Genomic DNA, 21,822 nt, shown 5'->3' with positions numbered 1-21,822 from the left:
CTATAGTTATAAGGTACCACACAGGACTTCCTATGCACGCCTACTTTATTGTTAAGGTAAAAAGCACTACAGAGAAAATGTATTAAAAGCAATAAAATAACCTATAGACATGCTAATAAGCTTACCAGTGTTAACCTCAACCCCAGCCCTAACATGGATTCTGGCAGGATCAGTCCTTCAAACCCCCACCTTCAGGAATTGCTTGTGGTTACCACTTCATCACAGCTTCAGCTCAGAACAAGCATAGTCATGACATAAAGGGCAATTTGAACATATGATTCAGGGGTCTTTGATCTGGAGTTTCCAGGAGCGGATATTGTAGATATTGAGTCTCTCTCCCCAAGGAGTTGTGACGGGTTCAATCACAGAAACCCCCTGGGGACTGTCACCTGATGTGCTGAGACTACCTCTGAGCCAGTTTTCTCTGCCAGTTTGGGCCTCCAGAACCCTGCCTTGTTGAGCCAGACATGCCAGTCTGCTCCAACACAGACCCAGGGTCTGAACCACATGCCCCAAAGCTGCAGACTTAACTGAAAACAGCTTAAGAAGTGTTCCTGTCTCCAGCACCCAGACATCCAGCTCCCAATGGCATCCAAACCCCAAATGAATCCATTTTACTCTGCATAAAGCTTATACAGGGTAAACTCATAAATTGTCCGCCCTCTGATAGAGAGATATGCACAGCTGTTTGCTCCCCCAGGTATTAATTACTTACTCTGGATTAATTAATAAGCAAAAGTAATTTTATTAAGTATAAAAAGTAGAGTTTAAGTGGTTCCAAGTAATAACAAACAGAACAAAGTAAGTTACCAAGCAAAATAAAACAATACACGCAAGTCTAAGCCTAATACATTTAAGAAACTGAATACAGGTAAATCTCACCCTCAGAGATGTTCCAATAAGCTTCTTTCACAGACTAGACTCCTTTCTAGTCTGGGCCCAATCCTTTCCCCTGGTACAGTCCTTGTTCTAGCTCAGATTGTAGCTAGGGGATTTTTCATGACTGCAACCCCCTTTGTTCTGTTCCACCCCCTTATATAGCTTTGGCACAAGGGGGGGACTCTTTTGTCTTTCTGGGTCCCCACCCATCCTTCTAAATGGAAAAGCACCAGGTTTAAGATGGATTCCAGTACCAGGTGACATGGTCACATGTTCTGTGAGACCCCCAGCCTCCATTCTTCCTGGCCTGACTCACAGGAAGGCTTGCAAGTAAACAGAGCCATTTACAACCAATTGTCCTAGTTGATGGGAGCCATCAAGATTCCAAACCACCATTAATGGTCCACACTTTGCATAATTACAATAGGACCTCAGTTATATTTCATATTTCTAGTTTCAGATACAAGAATGATACATTTATACAAATAGGATGACCACACTCAGTAGATTATAAGCTTTGTAATGATACCTTACAAGAGACCTTTTGCATGAAGCATATTCCAGTTACATTATATTCACACTCATTAGCATATTTTCAGAAAATCATATGGAGTGCAACGTCACAGGTGTATCTTCAAAAGGTTGGCTTCCAGAGGAGAATTTGCATCCCCCTCAATCAAGATACTTATGAGGAAATCCACTTTACACATATTGTTCTAAAAAGACCTTTGAACTCCCTAATACCTTCCAGAGATTGCATTAATCTTGTCTTCCTGCTGAAGAAGTCCCATGCAATCTCACAATAGAACACAGACATTTGCATTTCTAATACAATGTACCCCAAGGGTATTAACTCTAATTCAATAAGGTTTAGGTTAATTCAATAAGCTTCATTCTGGATATTACAGGATATTGTCAGTCTGCCACAGCTCTCAGCTATCAGTCTATGGCCTGCCCGAACCCCAACCATTTCCCTCTGGCTTGCTGCACCAACTGACTGCCCCAGGTGGCTAACTTCCCAAAAGACATACCCTTCTGGATGGCTAAGAACATATTATTATAATTAAAAGCCTAGTTTTAATGATGTCATAAATATGTTGTGGTTTTGTTATTACTGTTGTCTGTTAATATATAGTTTGTTTCTAATTTCAAATGTATAAAAGGAGAGTTTTAACCCTACTCATCATCCTCTTCTGCTCACAAGGGGCTTCCATTACCATAACTGTCCCCCGTCAGTCAGTGAAACAACACTAAAGTCTGTCACTACTTCGGATAGTTCCAAGATAATGCCAAAATATGCTCATTCCACTGCCACAACAAGCCTTTGGCTGGTCAATGGATTTTCCTTTAAATCCATCCAAGGTAGTTATTAGTTACTGTCCATCTAGTCAAACAGGTTCACCCTCAGATTCTGAAGTGAGTTACTAATTCAATAAAACAGAAGAACAACAAAATTATTTTTAAAAGTTAGTTAACAATATGATTAGGATTGTCAGACTGATTCAGTTAAAATATAAAACCAGCCCAAACTTCCACCCCATCTATCCCATACAAACCAAACACTTTTAGAAATTCAGAGCAGGCTTATTTGTTAACCGTTTTATCTCTCAGTTCTTCACTGAGTTGAGTTTGGGACTGGAATTAGAAGAACTGAAAACCCCAGTGAAAGTTTCCCTGGATGACATTCCCATACAGTATGAGAAATCTCAGCACAGAGCCAGAGATTTAGAGCAGTCTCGGAGAGGGTTAAATTAGCCACCCAGTTTTAGATGTATTTCCCTCCCCTCATTATTATGTTGCTCTCTTCTACTACCCCAAAATCTTGGTTCTTTCAGGGTTCATTGATCGGTCAATTTGATACAAAAAGAGAAAAGAAATGTGACTTTTTCATTTGTGTCATATGTACAGACCTAAGGAAAGGCGCTGGTGTTTCAGTTTGCCTAATATATATTAGTCACTTTGTTTATACTACATTAGGTCATTCAACCTAATGCAGGTAGAAATGTAGGGCTCTCACTTGGGTCTAAACTCATAAGGTGCTGTTGTGCTTCCAGTATTTACTTGATTACTTTCAGAATTTGGAACAGTACTATTCAAGTGGTCCTAGTTCTTTTTCTTTCTCCTCATTATTGTTAAAGGTAGTCTGGAAAGGAGAAAAAATGTTATTCTGCCATTCCTCCCCTTCTTCTTCTTTATGAGAGTTAAAGAAAATCCGATGGTGTTTTTCATCAGCACTTTTTTATTACCTTACCAACATCAGGAATAGAAAATCTTGTCTTAATTGGTTTCATTGGAGAGCTCCATGGAGGACTAGAAAGCTGGAGTGAGATCTCTCATCCCTCAGTTTTAGGGCATTTGAAGTTTTTCTTCAAAGTGTCAGGTTTTTTTACTGTTCATTTTTGGAATGAGGAAACTTCATCTTTGCAGTCATTGTACTTTTAGTATTATTTGTCCTGTACCAAAGTGCCTAGGAACCTGAGGTGCCTAGAGCCTGTGACAGTCACTTCTATAAAATAGTTATAAATTGAAATAATTCATTCAATCAGGAATGAAATAATCAGACTCCCTAGAACTCTGGATTCAAATGCCAGCAGGGTTGACTCAGCCTCTCATTTCAGTACCATACAGTTTACTTTCTGGTCTTTTGGGTGGCACCTTAAAACGCTAGGATCATTCTTTTCAAAATTTGGGTTCCTAAATCGAGGTGCCAAAGTCCATATTCAGGCACCTAAACAGGAGTGACAAGTGAGTTTTTCAGAGATGCCAAGACACTTCTCACATCGACTACCCTGGGAGCTGCAGTTGCTCAGGACCTCTGAAAATCAAGCCACATACTGAGGGATTTAAATAAAAATGTAGGTGCCTAACTTCAGACAATCCCAGCTGAAAATTTTGCTTTAACATCCTCTCTGCTCTGCAAGAGCATTCAAGGTCCCATGGCTTTTCTAATAGAAGTAGGGGTTTACCTTGATGGCCATGGCCAAAGTATCCTCTCCTGTTACTAGGGAGCAGTGTGCCATGTGCCAGTTGTGCACCTAGCTGCATTCATCCTGCATTTCACAGGTGCTGTGTGAATTGATGGGGGATCATCAGCACTGTAAAAATTCAAAATATTATTGGCTGTTCCTCTACCTTCCTATTGCTCCTGTGTCTCTTTTCTTTTCTTTTCCCCCCCTTCCTGCTACTTCCTCACCATGTCTTAGGAATCCTATAAAACTCTGCTCCAGGAAGAGGAAGAAAGTTAGTTGCACTGTGCATAAACGTGATAGGGGTTAAATCCTGGCCATATTGAAGTCAAAACACCCATTGACGTCCATACTGCCAAAATTTCATTCCAGGACTTTAAATACCTTATACTGTGAGAGTCTCACTCTCTTGGGTTTGCTTTAAAGTTTGCAGTTCCTAAATAAGCTGGGACTTTAAAATCAGCACCATATAAAAATAAACAAAGGCCTATCTTCTCATATAAATTCTCGTTATTTATAGGACTGTCAAGTGATTAAAAGAATGAAGGGGCATACAAATGTTTAGCATATCTGGCACGTAAATACCTTGCAACTCCAGCTACACAAGTTCCATGCAAATGCCTTTTCTCACTTTCAGGTGACATAAATAAGAAGCAGGCAGCAGTATCTCCCATAAATGTAAACAAACTTGTTTGTCTTAGCGATTGGCTGAACAAGAAGTAGGTCTGAGTGAACTTGTAGGCTCTAAAGGTTTACATTGTTTTGTTTTTGAGTGCAGTTATGTAACAAAAAAAAAATCTACATTTGTAAATTGCACTTTCACCACAAAGAGATTGCACTACAGTACTTGTATGAAGTGAATTGCAAAATACTATTTATTTTATCATTTTTACAGTGCAAATATTTGTAATCAAAAATAATAATATAAAGTGAGCACTGTACACTTTGTATTCTGTGTTGTATAGAAATCAGTAGTTTTGAAAATGTAGAAAAAAATCAAATATTTAATAAATTTCAATTGGCATTCTATTGTTTAACTAAGATTAATTGCGATTAATTTTTTAAATCGTGATTTTTTTTTTAGTTAATTGAATGAGTTAACTGCAATTAATCAACAGTCCTCGTTATTTATGCATGATTCTTACCGCTAAGCAGTTTACCCTAGAAATGAAGAGCTTTACACAACTATGTTGTAAGAATTCATTATTCTTTACATTTTGCCCCATAGTATCAAGGTTTGCAGGCTCTGGCTTCAAATTCAAATCTGCTTTCTGTGATTTTGAAGCCTCTAATTGAAATAGAGAATAAATAAAGTGATTAGAATGTAATAAAGGTATTCCAGAAACCTACAAAAATGGTAGTAGTCTGTATTCACTGTATTTTAATTTAAAACAGTCAGGCATAAGTAGTTTTCATCAACTATTGATTTATCAGTATCCTTAATTTCATGATAGCTGTGTTCTAATTAAATAACATTCAAATGTCATAAATTTTATATCCCTCATTTAACATTGACTGCAGGGGTTTTTAATGGCTCTCTCGCACCTTCAAATCTCTCATGATACTCAGTACAATCAATATTGTTCCCCTGGTTGATGTTGGATTATTGAAGTGCTTTCTGTCCTACTTTGATGCCATGCAGAAATGTAGCACCTTGAGATTTAACCCCTAGAGAGCTGGCATTTTTCCAAGTAGCTAGCTACATCAGTGCAGCAAGAGAATGCTTACTGGTACCTACAATACTTTGGAGTTAATATAGAATGTTTAAGTATTTAATGAACTAATTTTTATTGGCATAAAGAAAATAATATTGGTAGGGAAAAATTTATGCTCAATCTCTGTTAATATTCATGGCTTACAAAGGCTCGTCAGGAAAAAAAAAGGTGCACAGAATGCACTTCCATGGCAGAAACAGTTTAAACACACAGGAGAGTGTTATCTATTGCTAGACTGCTTATTCATTTTAAACAAGTAACTTTAAACAATCACTTTTAAAGCTGTCTTTCCTGGGAAGTCTCATTGGCCTGGAGGATGTCCAGACAGAGCATGGTTTACCAGTTACCGAACTAAAGCTTAAATCAGATGTGCAGGCTGCTGATGCATTGCTGCTGATGCATTGCTGCTATTGTAATTTACTATTCAATAAAATCGTTGGCGTCCTGGGTTAAATTCTGCTGTAAGATACACTGGAGTTATTTCAAATTTTACATGGGTGATTTATTGGGGTTGTTACCTTTATATCTGTAAAATCTCTTTAACAGGTCTATACATTTTGCGGAAGGGTAAGTGTGGGAGATTGTAAACTAGATGTTTTGGTTTAATAAAGAGAAAATGTGTTGTTTCTACCAGGTATCTTCATTACATTGAAATGAGCCCAAGTATAATTATGTGGTAACCTCAAGGAAACTGATGATGGTTTATGAGCACTTTCTTAAGGACTAATTTGGTTTATACTGTGGGGAAGAAAAAATGTATGTGCACTTCTTTGAGGATGACTTCATTTGAACCAACTAATTCCTGCAAACACAATAATGCCTTGGACTCTGATCCTGAATGCACTTACACATGCATAATTTTACTCACCTGAGTCATCCCATTGATATCAAAGGGGCTACTCAGGCAAGCAAAGTTAGGCATGTGCATGCTCATAGGATCAGGACCTTAGTGCTCAATGAGCAGGGAAATTTTGAAAAGGGTCACTCTTGGAAACAGCCTAGATGTGGGCACATGATTATGGGTGCTCAAATAAAAAGGGGTATTTTCAAAGCTAACTGTGGGTGGTGCTGTGGTTCTTAAAATTTGCTGAAAGTCCCTCAGTGTGCAAGGAGATTACAAACTTATGCAGAAGGTGAGCACTAAGGTTGCCACCATTCTAATTGCTCTTAACTGGACCCCCAAGGCCCCACACTCTTCACCTCTTTCCCCAAGGCCCCACACTCTTCGCCTCTTCCCCCGAGGCCCTGCCCCCTATTGCTCGCTCCTCTCCCCTTTTCTCCCATTGCTCACTGGATCATCTCCACCTCCTTCCCTCCCTCCCACCGGCTGGGCACCCTCTGCTCCGGGCCTGGGACAGGAGCTGCTGCACCCTGACAAGCAGCCTGCCTGCAGGTAGGAGGTGGCCCTGGCTGAGCAGGGGCTGACACAGGTTAATGACCTGTCTCCTTCCCTCCCTGCCCCTCACGGTAACCAGACTTTTGGTGTCTGGTCAGTACATCTGACCAGACACTGCCAGGTCCCCTTTTTGACCAGACTTTCCAGCTGAAAACTGAGTATCTGGCAACCCTAATGAGTACTCAGGTAATGAAATGTTCAAAATCTTTCTGCTTTTGTATGGTTTGGTTTCTGCCTTCTTCTGGTCCCCATTTCAAGATGTCATCAACACACCCCACCTCTAAGATAGCTGCACACACAGCAGTATCCTTTCATGTGAGATCTAGGCCAGTTCCACACAGAACAAGTACTCCTCCAGTTTCAGATGTGAAGAAAAGCTCCTTAACTAGAATAGGGATGAAGATGGGAAATGGGGGAGCATGGATTCCACACGTTCTGTATAACTCCTATGGAGAGTGCTCTTTGAGATCTGTACTCAGTTGCGGCAGGAGAGGAATGTGAAGCAGATAAGGCACCATTTGTACATACAGTTATAGTGGGTGGGAAAGTGTGACTGCACAAATGCTGGATGGGATAAAGTTAGTATGTACCATGCTCTCTCTGGGCACCCTCCAGGCCAATGAGACTTCCTAGGAAAGACTGCTTTAAAAGTGATTGTTTAAAGTTACTTGTTTAAAAAAAATAAGCAGCCTAGTGAAAGACAGCACTCTCCTATGTGTTTAAACTCTTTCCACCATGAAAACGCATCCTACCATTGTAAGCTGTCAGACTTGACAGATCACATTGGCCTGATTTTTATCATTGTTTATTACTGAATAGTATATAGGACCATAGTGCTTTACAGGGATGCAGGAAGAGGCTGAGGGAAGGCCAGGGTGAAGACAATGTGAGTACGTTGTGACATGGGATGCTAACAGACACAGTAAAGGGCCACATGGATTTCTTTAAAACTGCCCATTAGAAGCTATGGTATTAAGTACCTTGAATCAGAGAGAAACATAGTGGATGTTGTCAGGAAAGGAAGTGAAGTCATAGCAGAAAGCCTGAAAGATGTCATGGAACGGAGTGGAAAATGAATACTGAACTGTCTCCAGACTAGCAGCCCTGGACTGAACAAATAGGGCTTGGAAATAAGAGGTGAGAGGTCAGAGAGATTTAGGCTGGTAAGAACCTTCCCTTGGGGGGAAGGATAGCTCAGTGGTTTGAGCATTGGCCTGCTAAACCCAGAGTTGTGAGTTCAATCCTTGAGGGGGCCACTTAGGGATCTGGGGCAAAATCAGTACTTGGTCCTGCTAGTGAAGGCAGGCGGCTGGACTCAATGACCTTTCGGGGTCCCTTCCAGTTCTAGGAGATAGGTATATCTCTCTCTATATAACCTTGAGGGCAACAGTGAAGAGCTTGAATTTAAACGGGAAGGCAATTGGGAAGGAATTTTAGCAGGTGTTGAACTGATCTGGTTTTAGCAAAGCCTATTTACCTTCATAAAAATATAGGACAATGGAGTGGCTGATGGGAATTTGGTTACCACATAAAGGTTAATTTAACTTCAGAAATCATGTTTGTCCAATACAGCAATAATTGATAATTTATCTTTAAACTCTGAGTGGCTTTTAGCAAACAGGGAATGAAAGTATCATTGCATTGAAACACAAGGCTGCCCTCCTCTCACCCCAGCAGCTAAGCTAAATTTCAGAATATGAATCCTGTGATGAAGTTCATAAATAAAATATGAGGGAAAATGAAGTACAGAACAGAGAAATGAAAGAATAAAGGTAAATAAAAGTGATGGGTCTGGGCCATAGAGTTTTGCTTTGGATCCAAACTGTTCCAGTGCCTGGGGTTGTTTGGACTCTCAGTTTGGATTTGGCCCCATCTCCAGTTTTTTGCTATTGAAATTCATTCTGACCAAAACAGAGGTTTCTCATTGTCATATTACAAGATGTGCTTTCTATTATATGGGTGTGACAATATTTGCTTGAATGATGCAGCACTGAATATGGAACACAGTATGTGTGCTCAATATAATTGATGGCACTGCCACTGCATGCAAAACTATCTTGCATCATGGCACTGCATTTATATGTGTCTTTACCTCCAATATTTGTTTTAAATTGTTTTGCCTTTGTTAGTCCTCACTGACTGGGTAGTTGATATTTATTTTTAGCCCCCCAAACATATTACAAAAAATACATAAATCCCAATGAGGCTGTAAAGAGTAATGTCTCCATAGTAACAATCCTAGTAGAGTGGATTTATATATGTTTGTACGCAGAATTTACAAACTTAGGCCCTGATTCTGCACTGGATTTGCTAGCACTGACTTCCAAACCCGCACTGAGTCCCACTGGCCTCAATAGGTTTCTGCACTGAAGAAGACGGGCATGTAAAGTTCTCTGCTTCTGTACTCTGTTGTTGCTTTGGGGACACTGTCTATAGTTTCTCCAGGTATGGAAGCAGACTGAAGATTTATGTTTTATATTTTCCCTTTAAAGCTAATTGTCTCCTGATGCTATCAGGACCATCCCCTCAAGACAAATAGATTTATTGGTCTGTTTCACAGAAGAAACCCTGTTATAACAATTAAATTATTTGCCATTCTTGTGTAACATGTTTAAATGATTCCTTAAATAGATTTGTTTGAAATGAGAATTTGACCGCTGTGTCCAAATGGTCCAATTTACAAGACTCTTGAGGTTTTATCATAGATAATATTTTCTTTTTTTTTAGTTCATCATCTTAAAAATCACACTTCTGCCTGAAATTTTATTGCCACAAGTAATGCCTATGATTCCTATAACTGAATGAGATTAGGGGGAAAGTTTTTTGTGTGTGTGTGTGTGTGTGTGTGTGTGTGCATGCACACATTTGACTGCACTTTATGCATAGTCAGTTTCACTGTATTCACTTGAATAGTCAAGGGCCCAATTCAGTTCCCATTGAAGCCAGTGTAAAATGAAGTGTCGTGCTTCCGTTGCCTTCAGTGGAGTTGGACTGAGACTTTAGTTAGCTAGTTTTCCCTTGTTTGCATGGGACTTTCATATGCCAATGAAGGGGAGGAAAACATGTAAAAATACAAGAAAAGGTCATTGTAAAACTACAACCATTGCCACGGAAACTCAGCAAATAGTGTAATAACAAACTATTTTTATAGTTTAGTGAAACTCTTCAGAAAGACTGGATTTCAAGTTGTCAGTGTCCCTGTAATCTAATGTGCCTGTTTTCCAAGTTAATGTAGACTCTGTAACAAACACCAGCCAGTTACAGACGAGTCATAATGGTTTTTGTTTCTCTTTGTTTCAGTTGTTCGAGTTCATGAATTTCTTGGCCGAGAATGTCATCTTCTGTTACATGGGGCTTGCACTATTCACATTCCAAAATCATATATTTAATGCTCTCTTTATATTTGGGGCATTTGTATCCTTTGCTTTTAGTATCTTCAAAAATGACTGTTTTGGGTGAAAAAAAATTAAAATAAAGTAAACAAAAGTCTTTTTTAAATGGTAAAAATAAATGCTTTGTAGGGTTCAAATTGAAGAGGAAGGCAGGCAATTGGCTTTGTTTTAATATGTACATTTCAGTAACTCTCTTAACAGACCTAAGGAGATGATTTGTTGGCATGCACTGTAACATTTTGCAGACCTGTTACAATGTGCAAAGATTAAGGCAAATCTCTCATTTCTTATATTCTTTTTACATACATGGAACTACCACTGATGTTGATGTCATATAGGCCATGACATGGAGGTTTTGCCCTTAGTTCTTTCATGTTTCCTCAGTGCCAGGTACCAGTCTGGAACGCCACACAATGACTCCTTTCCGCCTCTCCCCTCCCCCCGAACAAAAGCCCTTTGCTTGTCACTTTTTGATGAATTGCAATAACTTTACAAGTAGGGACTTTACTGCTTGCTTGGTTGCATTCACTTTTATATGTAACTTCCAAATTGATATTAAAAGCCAAATTATGGCTCCCCTAGTACAGGTTATTTTAGAGGGCAGAAAGGCCTCAAGGAGCCTGGTACCCCCATAACTACACAGAGGCAAGTATAATATGACTGCCCCTAACCTAAGCAATGGAGGACTGCTACAGCTGACAGCAGCAAAGGGACTATGACCAATGATGCCGTCTTGTTGTGGGCCAACAAGCTGGTGCAAGGCTATGCTAGATTGACGTACAGGGGCTATGTGATCTACAAGTGTAGTAACTGCTGTTGATGTGTGTGCTCTCCCAAGCCCCCAATGGCACTGTGCCTGCTCCTGGACTCTGCAGGCATAATGCTTCCAGACACTCAGGTTCATCACCTCCTCTTTCATCCACAGCATGTCTCAGGCTCTTACAGACATAATTGAGCCCTAGGATTCACAAGGTGAGGGTAGGAAGGAACCTCCTTATAGCAAGGTTTCCATATAGAATTTGTTATGATTTTGTCCTGATTTTTCTAAAATATCTATTCAAAAAACAAAGAGGGATAATATAAAAATCCCTTTCTAAAGTCTACAAAAGAAAAAAAAAAAAGGAAAGAGGTAAAGATAAAGATATAGCCCACATGAATTCTGAGGAAATAAGAGCGTAATCATGTCCAAGAGTACATCTAACCTTCCTAAATTGCCGTTGAAGGAGATAATGCCATTTCCGTTGGAATAATTTATGGTGTGCATTTTACTGAAGGGCTGAAGATGTAGTCATATGTGATGAGTCAATGCACAGTGAGTGAAGTGATGTACAGGATAAGGAGCTCAAAACTAAGATGTTTGGAAAGAGCTAAACTCTGCCCCTCCATGGGTCCATAATGAAAATTTTGCTGGATATCTCAAATCTGAAATTATGCTCAGACATTTAATATTGTGTTTATTCTAACTTCATGTTCAAGATATTCACCTGGAGAAAGTTTGTTAGTTCAGTTTTCCTGTTTCTCCCCCGCCATTTTCCTCAGCATCTCACATTTAACATTATAGGTGGCAATTTTCATAGCAAGAGCATGTAACATATACCCACTTTCTTTCATTCTGAATTTGGGTCGAAAGCAAAAGATTCCCAGGAACTTTCAACACATGATGATGTTTTCAGGTAAGTGTCACTGTACTTTTGTATCTACATTTTCTAACACCTGACATAGAATAAAGACAGAGAAAGTTATTTTCTGGCAAGGAGACAAAAGGTCTAGATGTGCACGTGCAGGCTGATCCAAAGCCCATTGAAGTCAATGGACAGACTTTGGATAGTTCCAAGATCATTTAGGTGCTTGTGTGTAAATGTGTATTAATGACTTAAGTTATCTATAAATCAGAATAAAGTCGGAAATCCATTGCTTAGGTTACCCATCTCAAAACTCATTGTCCATCCCCATCTTGCAACATCCTTTCCTATTTTGGGAATATTTTATTCCAGTATTAGGCACCAAACCTACTCCTGGTAGCATGCTTATGTTACACACAAGGAAATTAATTTCTCATACTGTAGCTTTCTGAGGATGGTTGGTATTCTTCATAGATACCCACTCACCAATCATGTGGCCTCCCACAACTCTCCCTAACTTAAAGATCATTTTTACTCTGAAAAGTGACTATGTGAAAATAACAGCTTTTTATTCAGTAGGCCTGCTCCTTCTATGGATTCAGTCTGATATCTGATTTCTTTACTTACTAAACTAAAGTTGTATTGATTTTAACTCCTGTTAGTACTGCAGAACCAAAGCAGCTCTGGAGAGGGTGCTGAATTCTATTCTGATTTGTGCATCATCCACAGATTTGTTAAATCTCAACTGCAATCTCTTTATTCCCAGACATACATGAGGCAGAAATATCGCAGCTTGACTCTTGGATTCCAGGGAAGGTTTGTAGGATTGGCAGTTAGGAAAAAAAACAAAAACATTTTCCACTTTTAAATGAGCTCATTTGACCATTGAGAGAGATGAATATGGAACCCACAGAGCCATTTTTGCAAAGTTGCTTTCCAGAGTGGAACCATACCCCAGGCAAATTTTTGAAGCGTTCTTCCAAAGCAGGGAGGAAGTCAGAGCCACTGTCTTCCTTTTTCTCATATAAATTTTATTGCATGAATTTTTCTTGGTCAGCCCTGGATATGAAGTGTTCTATTTATCCACAAAACAGATAGAGCAGAAGTAGCTACAATGCACGCTTCCCCATACTTCTCCATCAATCGGTCTTATTTCTGACTTGAAAGAATCGTGCCTTTAGGGGAGCAATGTTAGTTCATTTCCATGTCCATTCATCCTCTTCACTAAAATTACCAATGATATTGCCAATTAATGCCAGGTGGATGTGGGGGGAGGGGTAGGTTGTGATGTAGACACTTAGGATCTGGATTTCAGACCACCTGTTCATTTCAAATAGACAGCTATGTGGCAATTATATGGTGACCGTTTCTGTTAGCTAGCATTCTGAGCTGGATTCATTTCAGCACTATAGAGATGAAAGTCTCCATCTCTGGTTAATTACCAATCTCCTGACCCATGTATTCTCTTGGCTCTTGTAAATTTCTACTTCTGGCTTTTGGATCCCATTTTCCCCTTGATTTTTCTTTGAAAGCAGAGTATGGATTGAAGGATTTTAGAATACTAACTTTTTCTTCATCTTTCACTTTTCTTATTTTGTCCAATCCAGTCTCACATTCCACAGAACCAGAAGTGGAAAGGTCAGCTGCAGCCAACAATTAAGAGTGAGAACTCTCACTTGTGCATTCGGTTTCACGTTTCAACTAATACCTGTCAGCAGAGAACTGAAAATGCCAATATTTAAAGCTCCCAATATATGCAGTACTTTATTTCAAAATCAATCAGAATGTGAATTCTTTACACTAAAATATTTTATTTCATTAAGATAAAAATGTTTCCACAAAAGCAAATGACATTCTGCAAGTAGGGCAGTAACACTGATTAACTGCACTTCTCACATGCTTCTCACACTGCCTTAAGCTTCATGCATCACAACACTCTCAAGGCATTCGGGTTTCCAATATAATTGTACCTCTGATATGTGTTAACAACTATAGCCCACAGTCACCTAGCGTCTTCACATACAGAATAAACAATATATACTGATTACAGCTGTATACAGAGAAAATGATGATTTCAAGAAAGGCAAGCACATTTCTAAGTCGAGTAAACCAGGGTAGAGTTTGGCCTCAGAAGGTACAGATGCATTTTCTAGCTAAAAGGTCTTCAGACCTTCTCCAGTGATTGCAATCGATGGTGTATAGAACTAAACTTAATTTTTGGCAGTGTCATCTCTTCTTAATTAAACTCAAGGAGCTCATGAGAGGAACTGTAATGAATTCTGCAAAGCCTTGTAAACCAAAGAGTAGATACTGGAGACCTTTTTTATTTTTATTTATTTATTTATTTATTTTACACTTACCACCAAGTTCATCCAGAGTTTATCATGACCTATAATGGAGTATAGAAACCCCACACTGGGCTGGAAGAGATTAAATAACAATACTGGGTCCAGCTAGCCCTGCCCTCTGATCCTGCAGAGCATGTTCCAACTGGGCAGAGTTGAAAAGGGAGCAACCCAGCTGAGAAGGGAGAGGCTGAGAAGGAGGACAGACCTACCCTGAAGGTTCCTGACAGATGGGCAGGAGAAGCCTTTCTGAGGAAATAGGACTATATGCTGAGCCCGGTTGGGGTTGACAGTTTGTTTTATTTTTCTTTTACCTTGTCTGGGACCAGAAACTGAGGAAGGAAAACAGTGGTAGGAAGTGACCCAGTTGTAACCACCTGTTTTTTTCCAAGATCTCTATTCATCTCTAGCTGTGCTTTCCTGTTTTTCCCAATCTGTGATTTAGCCAGTGGGAGGCTCTCTGCAAAGAGTTCCTTGGAGAGTTTCTTCCACTGAGCTTTATCACAGGGAGGGGATGATACACCCCATTGAATGTTTGAGCTGTGAGAAGTAAAACCACTTAGTAGGGAGCTGAGAAAGATCCTTCTTTCAATAAACTGTGTGTGTGTTTCTAAAATAGTTTAATTCTGACTGTTAAGTATTAAGCCTCTTCTTACAAAAAGAAAGGTGTCTTAGCAAACATTTTGCCAACATAAGTGCTAGTGTAGACATGGCCTTAATCATTTGAATTGCTGAAGTGTTTTCTAAATGGAAGTTGCTTGAAGAGAAGATTTGGTTATCGAGTGCAGACAATACACACAGCTGTGAAAGCTTTCATCAAGGTACAGAACAAATAACTCACTGCAACTCTGACTGGCTCCTAACTGATAGACAAAGAAGCTTTCATTCCTCAGGCAGAGCAGCCATAAGTGCTAATTAGACTTCTCGAGAAGCAAACCAAAGTAGCTCAAATAGTCGGAATAAAATAGAAAAGCTGTTGTCCTTAACTAAACAAGAATTGCTCAAGAATTGCAGCTATTACAGGAGAGGACTTTTAGTCCCATCACTGACTTCTCCCTAGGACAGGGGTGGGCAAACTTTTTGGCCTGAGGGCCACATCTGGGTGGGGAAATTGCATGCAGGGCCATGAATGTAGGGCTGGGGCAGGGGGTTGGAATGCGCGAGGGAGTGCATTGTGCAGGAACGGGCTCAGGGCAAAGGGTTGGGGCAGAAGAGGGTTGCAAGGTGTACGAGGAGGCTCAGGGAAGGGGGTTGGGGTGCAGGGGGGGCTCAGGGTAGGGGTGCAGGGAGGAGTGCGGGAGGGGCTCAGGGCAGGGGGTTGGGCGCAGGAGGGGTGCGAGGTGTGGCAGAGGGCTCAGGGCAAGGGGTTGGGGTGCAGGAGGGGTTCAGAGTGTGGGGTCCAGCCCAGCACCGCTTACCTGGAGCGGCTCCAGGGTGGCAGCAGCGCACACCGGGGCCACTCCCAGAAGAGGCCGGCACCACGTCCCTGTGGCCCTTGGGGGAGGGGAGAGGAGGGTGGCAGAGGGCTCCACACGCTGCCATCACCTGTGGATACCTCCCCCAAAGTTCCCATTGGCCATGGTTCCCCGTTCCTGGCCAAGGGGAGTTGTGGGGGGCAGTGCCACAGGGACGTGGTGGGCCGCAGGGACGTGGTGCCGGCCGCTTCCGGGAGCAGCACAGAGCCCGCGACACCACAGGGGTGGCAATCCCACGGGCTGGATCCAAAGCCCTGATGGGCCAGATCCGGCCCACGGGCCATAGTTTGCCCACCCCTGCCCTAGGAGTTAGTACACAAGCTGTTTGTGGACTGAAACATGTCATGAGCAAGGTTCCACCAGAGTTTCTGAAGCAGTACTGAACACACTCTGCTCCTGCCTACTCATGGAGTTAAACCATCATCCATTGCTGAGATTATCATTGTTATCAAAGGTTGACCCTGGGATTTTCAAAGGGCTCAGTATTGGCCTAATTGCTCACTGGTGTCAACGAAGGATTTACCTTTGACTTCAGTAGGAGCAAAGTGAGGCCAACCGTGAGTGCTTTCAAAAGTCTCACTCTAAGTTTTCTCAGGTAGACAAAGTTCGGATTTTCTTCCTACTTCTCTGACCTCTCGTTCCTTCTTCTGTGACCACATAAACTGTGTTGCCTGACATGGCCAGGAGCCACATGCTAATCAGTCATAATTATTACAACTTGATTACAGACTCAATAAAATTTAACAGCAAAAAACATTGCAATATTTAAGGTTGCTATACTCACAGCTCATGAAATCTCTGAACTAAATGTGTACAGGTCAGATATGCCACTTTATATAAACATCTTTAACTCTATTCCTGTATCCCTATCTAGCCTTAAATCCCTCTTAAACCACTCCCCTGAGATCATAACCAATGTGGGCTACAAATTCCCACAAAGCACCATGCATGTGCTGCATACAGCTCATAGACCCAATCATAGACTATGCTTCTGCTCACCCACCCATTCATTATGCTAAGCATCTTACCCTTCATATCCAGACTAGCTATTTGACGCTCCTCTATCCCATTTATGCTCCTTGATCAGAGGACCTGTCACAAGGTTCTCTACTCACCGCTGGGGGCAGGCACTTCTTTGTGGCTCACCTGAGGATTAGCTCTCGACCAGCCTCCTCTTACTGTTGTTTGCCCTTTGCATACTTCTTTCTCTCTCTGGACTTGGCTGCTCCTTCTTCATGGCGTAGCCCTCCATCCAGGTCATTATAGTTTTCCCTTTCTGGAGTATCAAAGTTTCTCCATACAAACTATCTCAGGCAGTCTTCATGTTCACTGCTAAGACTGCCACTTTCCCAGTGGTGGGAGGAACACAGGCCTGCCCACTACTCCAGATTCCAGTTCAGGGACCCTTGAATCCATGGCCAAGTCTGCACCATCCCAAGCCTTGTTGTTTCCCTGAGCTGTTTCCTACTCCACCATCTCTCTGGGTATGCCCGTCCCTCAGGGCCAGGCTCACAGAGCATCAACTTTCCCTCTGGGTTTTCTCTTTTTCCCTCTCTAAGTCCAGTGAGTGACTGCAGCCTCCTTCTGCCCTCGCTGCATGGCTTTATGTGAGCTGGGCCTGCTTCTGCTCAGCTGGGCTCCATCCTTAATCAGGGATTGCTTATCAAGCCTAATTCTCCTCCAGGTGTGGTCTAACTGATTAATTAATCCCTTCTGAGCCTCATTGACCCTTTCAATGCTAATGTGGGGTGAACACCCCATCACACAGCCATAACATATCACATCTTGTTTTCCATACACAGACCAGAAACAACAACTTTCCCCTATCCACTAGGAGGCAAAATGACCTAGTCTACCCCATTTCCCCATAGTACATGTACTGAAAATCCCACTGTACTGCACCTTCTTTGTTCACTTTTCTACTGTAAGTCAGAGACCCCACTTTCCACATATATACCATAGATTCATCTTTTTCACATGCTCTCTCTCTCTCTCTTTCTCGTGTGCACACATTCACGTGCACACACACACACACACACACACACAAAAACACTCCTTGTTCTGCAAAGCTTTGGAGCATCTCAGGTTTCCCATTTCTCCTTCTCCTGCATAGACTTCCTAAATTACCAATTGGGCCCACCAGGGGCATGTGCAGAAATTTAACGTTGACCCCTTTTGGGGAGACACGTTCTGTGCCTCCCTGCCCCAGGTCCGGCAGGAGCTAGCTCTTCCCTTCCTCCTTCTTCCCACCCCCCGCGCCAGAAGGAGCTCACTCTTCCCTCCCTTCCTCCATCCCCCTCCTAGACTAAGGGAACCAGATCTGCATATAATATTCCATATGCTGTGGCACTAGGGCTATGAAGAGCAGCACTAACACCTCCCTCATTTTACATGAGGTCTTTTGTATTAGTGTTCAATTGGTGACACTCTTCCCAGTGAGTCAATAATAAACCAACACCCAAATATGGTGTATAGGGTAGATAAAAAGTAAAAACAAGCACTTCCAAGAGCCAGAGATGTTAAATCTGGTGTCACTGACAAATTTCAATTGAGATTATTCCATTTTGCTTGTACATGTGATGCTTCTGCTTTTGATTTGATACAGAATCCTTCATTTGCTGTACACAATGTTGCACACTGTTGCTGTGCACTGTTAAACGGCTGCCATGTTCTACTCCAAAGATAATTACATTTCTGCAGTGGGTGAAATGTTCCCCATATAAACCTTACTTACCTTGCAAGGTGATTGATGTGAGGCTTAATTTGTTAATATTTGCAATGTGCTTTGTGCCCTTCATAGGAATTGTATTAATTTAAATGTTCTCTTTGCATTTTCCCCATTGATTTTTGTATTTTTCTTGAAAAACTAATAAAGATTAAAGATAAAAGGAAAGCATTAGGGGAGTTCAAAGTATTTCTATTATGCAGCCACGAATAGTGCTTTTTTTTTTTTTTTTTTGTCTTTTGTAATATATCATACTATGAGGTCCTTTTTGTTTGCTTATTATACCCTAAGGGGCTTTTTTTAAATTCAAAGTTAGCTGTTTCCCCCCATTTGTATCTTTTGCAGGTGGATAAATTTTACATTTATTGTAACATTTCAAGTGCCATGCTATATAATAGTTTTAAAACTGCCTTTATTGTGCATCTTGTATTGCCGGCATTTAAATCTTTCTCTAAAAACTACTTTTTAGTCTTTATTGCTTGTGCTTGTTCTTAGCACAAAAATGATTTTTAAATTATTATATTTCACTTGGCCACAAACAAGAAATGTCCTAATGGACCACATTCTGATAACTACTACTTAATTCCATCAATGGGACTACACAAAGGATTACGGTGCTACTTAACATGAATAAGGGTGTCAGAGTCTGGCTGTTGGAGATTATTCCTGACATAAAGAACTATATGGATATAAAACAAATGTCTAATTAGTCTGTAAATATCAGGATGGTTTCATTGTGAAAAATCTGCAAAGCTGATTGTGTGTGAGTTAAACACCATCACATCAATTAAATATGATTCAGTGTCTGTTACTGAAAGGCTCACAGTCTGACTATTTGTCTGTAGTGTTTACAACTTTAATACATAATTTCTGCTTTTTCATTTGTTTGAAATATGAGGCCATTGTCAAAAAATGGTTTTTATCACTTGAGAAATTTTAAATGGGGGGAGGGCTCCCCTTTGGTAATTCAAACAGGTTTTCTTTTCTCCTTTTTTCCTTTTATTTTTTTAATTTGAACTGAGATTTCCCGATATCTAATTCCTCAGTGAGGACTAGTTGCTTTGACATGTTTGCAGAAATTTGCTTTACAAATAGTTGTGTTATAGACATGAACACAGACTAAATTCTCCAGCCCAAGAAAGTTCATCAGAGTCCTGGGAGGCCAGGGTACTGGAATTAGGGCTGCTGGGGGTGCTGCCGCACCCCCTGGTTTGAAGTGGTTTCCATCAGCTACAGGGTTGACAGTTTTGTTCAATGGCTTCCAGCACCCCCACTATACAAATTATTCCAACGCCACTGCTGGAGGCAGCAACATTTCATTCCCTGTAGCAACATGAATCTTCAGGCCAAATGTCCTTATTTGGGCAGAAGACACCAGCATGGCGGAAGCTATTGTAGCAGCCAGGGAGGAGATGAGCATTCTGTTTCTCCCCCATTGATATTTAGGCCCACTTGTTTAGGTTTTTCACAAGGAATAGGACTGGGGCTGAAAAGAGTGAAATGGTTTTATGTCCAAGCGTATTAAGTTTCCATGCATGTCTCTTTTCTCTCCCAGGTTTACGTGGTGCAATAGCGTTTGCACTGGCTATTCGGGACACAGAATCTCAACCCAAACAAATGATGTTTACAACAACACTGCTTATTGTGTTTTTCACAGTCTGGGTTTTTGGTGGGGGCACCACGCCGATGCTCACATGGCTTCAGATCAGGTTAGTGTTATCTGACAATTATTTAATACTGTAAAATAATAGGATGGCTATGGCCAACCCCTGGACTTTTCAATACTCATTGTTCTCAGAAGAGATGGTTACAAGCCACAAAACTTGGATCTGGCTCTGAAAGTCTCTGAACTTCAAGAGGGTATGGATCTAGTGTTCTCCTTCAGATCCATCTGATAGGGATGGGTCCAAGCTACCACGGAATGGCGGGGGGGGGGGGGAAAGAGAGAGAGAGAGTTGGTCCAAATGTCTAATTCAAGCCTCTCTCTGATTCTTAAAGGTGTGTTTCCTCTACTGTTCTTTAAACTCACTATTATCATTAAATGCTGACATAGTGTGCTTGGCACTATATGAGATTAAAAGATATAGATACAAAAACAGTTCCTGCCCTAATCAAAAACTTGTTCACAAAAATGCCAAACATAACTTCAATGCTTATCAAAACCCCTTCCTAGAAACTATTACATAGCCATGCTAGTGACACAGACGGGCAGATAGCAAAATGTATGCAAGAAATGTGCTCATCCAGGTTGTCAGGGGACAATGGCAGAATCTCTTGGAACTGTGCACACACATACACACACACACACACTCTTATGTCAACATCAGGAAGAAGGAAATCATCATTTTATTTATTTAATTTTGTTTAATTTCTAATTGCAAAAGAAGGGATATGTAGTCAGAAATGTGATATGCACTTTGATTGAATGCTAATGAGCATTTTGTATAATGCGTACAGCATATTTGCTATTTCTATTTGGAGCTCATTTCAAAAGGTGGGAGGGCTTAAGTGTGATGGACCAAATCCTCTCTTCAGTTTCACTCATGCAACCCTATAGTACTAAGTAGGGTTGCACAGGTGTAGCTGAGGACAGCCTTTAGCCCAGTACATATTATAACATACCTCTAACTATTCCCTCTGGTCACCTTTGATTCCTTGGCATCAAAATTGAGGGAGACTACGTATGAGCTGATTGCTAAGCACAGTGCATTCCTTCTCCGAGGTTGTCGTGCTCCTCAAAGCTCTGACAGGGAAAAACAGAGACATCTGTGTGCTATGGGAGATGCAAGTACATTCTGCCATGAGGCAGAACAGGCAAAATTTTAAATTATTCTTAAGAAGAGTGCTCAGTGGTGACCGCCTCTGTGTAAGGAGGTTTAATATCCACTGTCTTTCAATTCCTGTTGTTTCTCGTTTCTATAAAATGCCAGCAAACACTTCTGTGGTTAATTCTAAGGTGAGCTGGTGTAAGGGCGGGGAGGTCTCCCTGGCAAGCCCCCTGTAGTCAAGCACCATGCTGCAGGTGAGCCTTTGCCTCAGCTTCCCCTCACCCAGGGTATAAATAAGTCCAAGGAGGCCTTTCTATTATTTATTTAACAGAAAAGACCAACACAAAAAGCTTCAGTTACCTACTGCACTGGAAACTCTCCACTCCTGGCTTAACCAGTCTCATGTCTCGCCCCTCCTGCCTGGAACTTGGGCCTGTGCTGGGCATTCTGCTGGATGCCAGTCTTCCCCGACCAGTGCTTCACTCTCCGCTGAGCCAGTGGTCATCCCCTAGTAGCTCCCCATGCCCCTCACCCACTTT

The 21,822-nt window shown here is 41.2% G+C and overlaps 1 protein-coding gene across 1 annotated transcript in view; it reads left to right on the top strand.

Moving 5' to 3' along the window:
* The window catches only part of SLC9A9 (solute carrier family 9 member A9), a 341,581-nt gene that overhangs the window by 207,118 nt on the left and 112,641 nt on the right, over window positions 1-21,822 (top strand). Inside the window, exons 10-12 of the mRNA XM_024214834.1 lie at window positions 10,257-10,370; window positions 11,910-12,021; window positions 20,071-20,224. Coding sequence (XP_024070602.1) covers window positions 10,257-10,370; window positions 11,910-12,021; window positions 20,071-20,224 — 380 coding nt within the window. The remainder of the gene's footprint in view (window positions 1-10,256; window positions 10,371-11,909; window positions 12,022-20,070; window positions 20,225-21,822) is intronic.

The sequence above is a fragment of the Terrapene carolina genome, unplaced genomic scaffold (genome assembly GCF_002925995.2).
Source record: "Terrapene carolina triunguis isolate 2854851 unplaced genomic scaffold, T_m_triunguis-2.0 Scaffold88, whole genome shotgun sequence".
NCBI classification, from domain to species: domain Eukaryota; kingdom Metazoa; phylum Chordata; order Testudines; family Emydidae; genus Terrapene; species Terrapene triunguis.
This window is presented reverse-complemented; position numbering and strand designations above follow the sequence as displayed.